We start from the raw sequence: 8,265 nt of genomic DNA, 5'->3' as shown, positions 1-8,265 counted from the left end.
CCCAGAAGAAACAGTAAGCAGTAAGAAGGGATAAAAAAAGTCAAGAAACATTGGGAGGCCCAGCTGGGTGGATCACCAGGTCAGGAGATTGAGACCATCCTGACTAACATGGTGAAACACCATCTCTACTAATAATAAAAAAAACTAGCCAGGCATGTTAGCATGAGGCTATAGTCCCAGCTACTCAGGAGACTGAGGCAGGAGAATCACTTGAACCCGGGAGGCAGAGGTTGCAGTGAGCTGAGATTATATCACTGCACACCAGCCTGGGCGACAGAGCAAGACTCCATCTCAAAAAATAAATAAATAAAAAGTCAAGAAACAACAGATGCTGGAGAGATGCTTTTACACTGTTAGTTGGAGTGTAAATTAGTTGAACTATTGTGGAAGACAGTGTGTCAATTCCTCCAGGATATAGAGCTAGAAATACCATTTGGCCCAGCAATCCCATTACTGGGTTTATACCCAAAGGATTATAAATCATTCTACTATAAAGATACGGATTATAAATCATTCTACTATAAAGATACGTGCAGACATATGTTTATTGCAGCCCTATTCACAATAGCAAAGACTTGGAACCAACCCAAATGCCCATCAATGATAGACTGGATAAAGAAAATGTGGCACATATATATAATGGAATACTATGCAGCCATAAGAAAGAATGAGTTCATGTCCTTTGCAAGGACATGGATGAAGTTGGAAACCATCATTCTCAGCAAACTAATATAGGAACAGAAAACCAAACACCACGTGTTCTCACTTATAAGTGGGAGTCGAACAATGAGGACATATGGGCACAGGGAGGGAAACATCACACACTGGAGGGCCTGTCAGGAGGTGGTGGGTGAGGGGAGGGATAGCATTAGGAGAAATACCTAATGTAGATGACATGTTGATGAGTGCAGCAAACCACCATGGCATGTGTATACCTATGTAACAAACCTGCATGTTCTGCACGTGTGTCCCCGAACTTAAGTAAAATTTTTTTTAAAAAGAAGAAGAAATAAGTAATGCAAGTAGTACTCCCAGGCTTAAATGAGGAGTGACTCATCACACAAAAAAAAAGATAATGAGGAATGAATTTGTATATTTAAGAACTCCTGAAAAAGAAATAGTGAACTATTAACACTATTTCTACATAATCTCTTCCAGAAAATAAAAAAGGAAGTTATTTTTGTGAAGCTAATATTACCTTGATAACAAAACTAAACACAGTACAAAAAAGGCATAGATGCAAACATCTTTAACAAAATATTAGTAAGTAGTAATCAGCAATTTCCCATGACCAAGTGGGAATTGTTCTAGTGCTGCAAGGCTGTGTCAGTATTCAAATAAATCAATCAATGTAATCCACCATTTTAACAGGCTAAAGAATTAATGCTTATATTAATTGATGTGGAAAAAGCATTTGGCAAAATTTAGCACTCTTCACATTAAGACTTCTTAGAAAAATGGGAATTAAAGGAAATTTCTTTGACTTGATAAAGAACATCTACAGAAAACCTATGGCCAACATTATACTTAATAGTGAAAAGATGAAATGTTTTCCCTGCAAGTGTGAAAACAAGCCAAGTGCGTCAGCTGTCCTCACTCTTTTTTCTTTTTTTTCTTGAGGCAGGGTCTCACTCCTGTTGCCCATGTTGGAGTGCAGTGGTGTGAACACAGCTCACTGCAGTCTTAACTTTCCTGAACTCAGGTAATCCTCCCACCTCAGCCTCCCGAGTAGCTGGGACTACAGGTACATGCCACTATACCCAGCCAATTTTTTGTAGTTTTTGTAGAGACAGGGTTTCTCTGTGTTGCTCAGGCTGATCTCCACCTCCTGGGCTCAAGAAATCTACCTGCCTCAGCCACCCCAAGTGCTGAGCTGTTCCTACGCTTATTCAACATCATGCTGGAAGTTCTAGCCTGGGTTATGATTCAAGATAAAGAAGTAAAAGCCATACAGATTGAAAAGGATGAAATGAAACTACTCCTGTTTGCAGATTATATGGTTACCTTAGTAGAAAATCAGGAGAAATGTACCAAGAAAATTTTATAATAAATGAGTTCAGCAAGGTTGCAAGATAAAAGATAAGCATATAAATAGCAGTTGTATTCTACATTCATGGATTGGAAGAATCGATATTGTTAAAATGTCCATGCTACCCAAAGCAGTCTACACATTCAATGCAATCCCTGTCAATATACCAAAGACATTCCTTACAGAAAAATGAAAAACAATTCTAAAATTTATATGGAACCACAAAAGTCCCAGAACAGCCAAACATAACCTGAGTAGAAGAATAAAACTGGAGGAATCACATTACCTGACTTCAAATTATAGTACAGAGATATAGTAACCAAAACCACACAATACTGGCATAAAAGCAGATACATAGAGCAATGGAACAGAATAGAGAACCCAGAAACAAATCCGTACATCTACAGTGAACTCATTTTAGACAAAGGTGCCAAGCACACACATTGGGGAAAGGACAGTCTCTTCAATAAATGGCACTGGGAAAACTGGATATCCATATGCAGATGCATGAAACTATCCCATATCTCTCTCCATATATTAAAGTCAAATCAAAGTGGATTAAAGGCTTTAATCTAAGACCTCCAACTATGAAACTACTAAAAGAAAACATTGGAGAAACTATCTAGGACATGGGAGCGAGCGAAGATTTCTTGAATAATACCTCATAAGCACAGGCAACCAAAGCAAAATGGACAAATGGGATCACATCAAGTTAAAAAGCTGTTGCACAGAAAAGGAAACAAAGTGAGGAAACAACCCATATAATGGGAGAAAATATTTGCAAACTGTCCATCTGACAAAGGATTAATAACGAGAATATATAGGGAGCTCAAACAACTCTGTGGAAAAATCTAGTACTCTGAAAAATGGGGGAAAGATCTGAGTAGACGTTTCTCAAAAGAAGACTCCAGATGGCAGATAGATATGTGAAAAGGTGCTCAACATCACTGATCATCAGAGAAATGCAAATCAAAACTACAGTGAGTTATCTTACCCCAGTTAAAATGGGTTTTATCCAAAAGACGGGCAATAACCAATGCTGGCGAGCATGTGGAGAAAAGGAAACCTTCTCACACTGTTAGAGGGAATGTAAATTAGTATAACCACTATGGGAAACAGTTTGGAGGTTCCTCAAAAAGAAATAGAAAACAAACAAAAAAGCTGTAAAAATAGAGCTATCACATGATCCAGCAATCCATTGCTAGGTATATACCTAAAAGAAAGGAAATCAGTACATTGAAGAGATATCTGCACTCCCATGTTTATTGCAGGACTGTTCATCATAGTCATGATTTGGAAACAACCTAAATGTTCATCAACAGATAAATGGATAAAGAAAATGGAGTCCATATACCCGGTGGAGTACTGTTCTGCCATAAAAAAGAATGAGAACCAGTCATTTGCAACAACCTATGTGGAATTGGAGGTCATTATGTTAAGTAAAATAAGCCGGGCACAGAAAGGCAAGCTTCACATGTTCTCACTTATTTGTGGGAGCTAAAAATTAAAACAATTGAACTCATGGAGATAGAGTAGAATGATGGTTACCAGAGGCTGGGACGGGTGGTGGGGTGGTGGTAAGGGGGAAGTGGAGATGGTTAATGGCTACAAAAAAAAATAGAAAGAATGAATAAGATCTAGTGTTTGATAGCACAGCAGGGTGACTGTAATCAATAATGTAATTGTACATTTAAAAATAATTAAATAATTAAATGACACAGAGAATAAATGCTTGAGGGAGGTGGTCACTTCATTTACCCTGATGTGATCATTATACATTATATGTCTGTATCAAAATATCTTCTATACCTCATAAATATATGCACCTACCATATACCCACAAAAATTTAAAATTTAATAAATAGCAAGTGTGTGTCTACATACTAGCAATGAATACCTGGTCACCAAAATCAAAAATAAAATATAAAGTTGCTCAAAAAAATAATACAGATGTCAATCTAACAAAATGTATATTGGATCTTATATGCTGTAAACTATAAAATGCCAATGAAAGAAGTCAAAGAAGTTCCTTATAAATGGAGAGACGTACTTAAACATATACATGAATTTTTATAGTAAATTTGTCCACATAGCCAAAAACTAGAAATGATCCAGATGTCTTTGGTTAGACAGGCTGTGATATATTCATTCCATGGAATACTACCCAGCAATAAAAAGAATTGATTATTGATATATACAGCAATCTTGATGAAAATTATGCTGAGTGAAAGAGCCAATCATAAAGTATTACATACAATTCCATTTATATAACATTCTTTTTAAAATTGTTTTTATTTTTATTTTTATTTTATTTTGAGACAATGTCTCATGGACAGACAGGAAGACTCAGAATTTATAGAGATATCAGTACTCCCCAAATGGATATACAGGTTTTATGTAATTTCTGTTAAATCTGTTAAATTTCTGTTAAAATCTCAGTCTTTTTATAGACACAGACAAGTTTATTCTAAAATATAAATAGAAAGGCAAAGGAAATAGAATAGCTAAAACAATTATGAAAAGGAAGAATGAAGTCATAGTAATTAGTCTGCTTGATATCAAATGTACTAATTTACATTATTGTGGCTTTATTATATAGTCACAATAATAAAGACTGTGTGGTGTTGGTGAAGGAATAGACTCATAACTTAATGGAACAGAAGGTAGAACCCGGAAGTAGATCCACAAGTGTGCCCAACTGATTTTTGACAAAAGCAATTCAATTTGAAAGCAATCCAATGGAGGGCAGATAGCCTCTTCAGTAAATGGTCCAGGAGCAAGTGGATGACCAGAGGCATGTAACCTCACCTCCACCTAAACCCCACACTTCGTACAAAAAAATTAACCCCGAATAAATCAGAGACTGAAATGTGAAACATAAGGCAATAAAACATTTAGGGAAACAGAAAACCAGAAAATTTTTGAAATACAGGACTAGGCAAAGAGACATCAAAAGCAAGATCCCTGAGAAAGAAAAAATGATAAATTCGACATCATTAAAATGAAAAGTTTTTGATTTGTGAAAGAGCCTGATAGAGGATGGAAGGACAAACTACAGAGAAAATATTTACAGACTCCACATCTAAAAAAGGACTGGTATGTAGAATATACAAAGGACTCTCAAAACTCCGGAGTGAAAAAAAAATCAAACCATTCAGTTAGAATGTGAACTGAAGACAGGGAGAGAGAGACAGACATTTCACTGAAAAGGGTATATAGAAGGAAGAGATGTACATGAAAAAATTAGTTCAGCCCCATTAGCTCTGGGGAAATGGAAATGAAAACCACAATGAGATATCATTTGCTTATTAAGATGGCTAAAGTAAAAAATAGTGACAACACTAAGTGATAGTAAAAATTCAGTGAAACTGGATCTCACATCCATTGCTGGTGGGATCGTCTGGCATTCTAGAAAACAGTTCGTAACAAACTAAGCGTGCAGCTCATACCATTCGGCAATGGCGCACATGATCATTTATCCCAGAGAAGTGAACAACATAAATTCACACAAAAGCATGTACATGAATGTTATAGTACATTTGTCAAAATAGCCAAAAACTAGAAATGATCCAGATGTCTTTGAGTGGTTAGACAGACTGTGATACATTCATTCCATGGAATACTACTCAGCAATAAAAAATAATTGATTATTGATATATATAGCAATCTTGATGAGAATTATGCTGAGTGAAAAAGCCAATCATAAAATACGATATATAATGATTCCATTTATAAAACATTCTTTTTTAAATTATTTTTATTTTTATTTTATTTTGAGACAGCGTCTCACTCTGTCACCCAGGCTAGAGTGCAGTGGCACAATCTCTTCTCACTGCTACCTCTGCCTCCTGGGCTCAGGTGATCCTCCTACCTCAGCCTCTCCAGTAGCGAGGACCACAGGTGCACACCACCACACCTGGCTAGTGTGTGCCGCCACACCTAGCTAAATTTTTTTTGTATTTTTTCGTAGAGATGGCATTTAATCACATTGCCCAGGCTGGTTTTGAACTCCTGAGCTCAAGCAAGCTGCCTGGCTTGACATTCCAAAGTGCTGGGGTTACAGGCACTTACCACCAGGCCCAGTGCTATATAACCTTCTTGAAATGACAAAATTATAGAAATAGAGGACAGATTCATAGTTACCAGGGATTAAGAAGAGGGTTGGAGGGAATGGTTGGAAGGGAACCAGATGTGACTATAAAAGGGCAACATGAGGGACCCCGGTGATGATTAAAATGTTTTGTATCTTGACTGTGTCAGTATCAGTATCCTAGTTGTCACAGTATACTGTAGTTTTGAAAGATGTTGTTATTGATGGGTTCTAGGTAAAGGGCGTGTGGGATCTCTCTATTCTTTCTTTTAACTGAATGTGAATCTACAATTATTTTTGTTTCAAACACAGTTTTTTTCTTAATCCTGCATAATCTACTCTCCTAACAATGATTCTTGTTACTATCTTACTGCATAGGAATAGTGCAGACTATAGATTCCAGCGCAAAACTCTCTGGGTTTAATTCCCAGTTCTGTGATGTTTCAGCAGGGTGTCCTTAGGCAAATTGCTTTACCTTTCTGTTATCAATTTTCTCATTTGTAATATGGGAAGCAATAATTGTAATGCTAATAATACTTCTCTCATAGGGTTATTGTAAGGATTAAATAAATTTTAACATGTAAAAGAATAGATTCTGGCAGTCATATGTGGTCACATTAAGTAGGATTGGTGGTGGTGATGGTGGTGGTTGCTATATTACCTTTTGTAATTTTTATTTTAACACAGTTGATATGACGTGTTTACATTTGCAGATTCTATTTTTCTCTTAAGCCATGTAGTTTTTTTTTTAACAATTAGTAAGATTTGAATCAAAAATAAAGAACTTTGGCAACCCCTCTGCCCTGCCAACTCCCAAATTTACAACCGAAATGTCACAATTCAAACAAACTTTTAAGTTACTGCCTAAACTTAATTTTTTAAAAATTTCTTGTTTTCATGTCTAGTTTGTAGCCAAAACTACTGGACTGGAGTTGTTTGCCGCACCCCCTTAGCTGCATAGTGCCCTGGGGGCTCAAGCAGAACTTTGTCCCAGCCACTACTTTGGGAAGCACAAAGGCTGAATGCTTCCAGCCATTCTGGTGACATTTCTAACATGATTGAATGACGATATCTTTGGGAATGTGTCTGTATACTTTCAGATCTGCAGGGCCCCAGTCACCATCTGTTGAAATACTTCATCTAGAATTGAACTATACCCCTTAGAAGGCAGTTGAGTGACATGTTTAGCCTCTCCAAGCTTATCCTCGGCCCAGATTCTATTTATGACGAGTAATTGGGGGCTGCCATCATTATGTCCAAAGCATAATTTAGGACACTGTGATTTAATGATGTATATTGGCAGTTTTGAGTCATTTATGTGAATTGAGGTAGTTTCATGCTGTCAGGAGAATTCTTATGTAATATAATGAATGAAATAGCAGCCCTCTTTGTGAGTTTCAGCATCCAAGATTCAAATCATAGTTAAATTTAAAATAAATTGAAGTTTTCTCTGTGACAAATGCGAAGTCTAAAATAATCTAGACAAGGGTAGATGGTATAGGCAAGGGGTATCATTTGCAACTCATTTTTCAAAAATGAAACTGGTATTACTTTTTAAGCTTTCAGTAATTGAATAATCATATGTTAGGTAAGTAAAAAGCCTACCTAAGACCCTCCCCAAGCAATTTTATAATTCTAAACTCAGGCCGTCATCTGGTTTGGATTTGCTGTTAGAAAGTATCTTTGTTGTGGTTAAGGAAGAAATATTCAAGACTGTGTAATTCCATCATGGGCTTCTTGCTTTTTTTTGGTTTGTTTTTTTCAAACAAATTCCTTATTTTTGTTTCTGGATTGCAGCCATAATACGAAAACAACATCTTGGTTAGACCCTCGGTGCCTGAACAAGCAGCAGAAGCCTCTGGAAGAGTGTGAAGATGATGGTAAGGGGCCAAGCAGGTCTTGGGTTAAGTGAATTGGGGGCACTGTTCACATGTGCAAATTTTAAAGAGTTGTAGCCAGGTCAGTCGGGTCTTAGGTTGAGTTTTTAAAAGGTAATCCAATTTCTGCTAAATGGACTGTGGTTTACAAAAGCAGGAGGAAAGTCAGAGTTGTTTCAAGAGAAGAATTTGTTTACACATGAAGACAGATGCATACTAATATCTCCATTAGGAGCAGAACAGTCAAACTGTTCAAATGAAGATACATC

General features: G+C 36.7%; 1 protein-coding gene across 1 annotated transcript in view; it reads left to right on the top strand.

The window, feature by feature from the left end:
• MAGI1 (membrane associated guanylate kinase, WW and PDZ domain containing 1) overlaps positions 1–8,265 on the top strand; it is a 741,784-nt gene that overhangs the window by 639,531 nt on the left and 93,988 nt on the right. The window contains exon 6 of the mRNA XM_011980350.1: positions 7,917–7,999. Coding sequence (XP_011835740.1) covers positions 7,917–7,999 — 83 coding nt within the window. The remainder of the gene's footprint in view (positions 1–7,916; positions 8,000–8,265) is intronic.

This window comes from Mandrillus leucophaeus, unplaced genomic scaffold (assembly GCF_000951045.1).
Source record: "Mandrillus leucophaeus isolate KB7577 unplaced genomic scaffold, Mleu.le_1.0 Scaffold210, whole genome shotgun sequence".
NCBI classification, from domain to species: domain Eukaryota; kingdom Metazoa; phylum Chordata; class Mammalia; order Primates; family Cercopithecidae; genus Mandrillus; species Mandrillus leucophaeus.
This window is presented reverse-complemented; position numbering and strand designations above follow the sequence as displayed.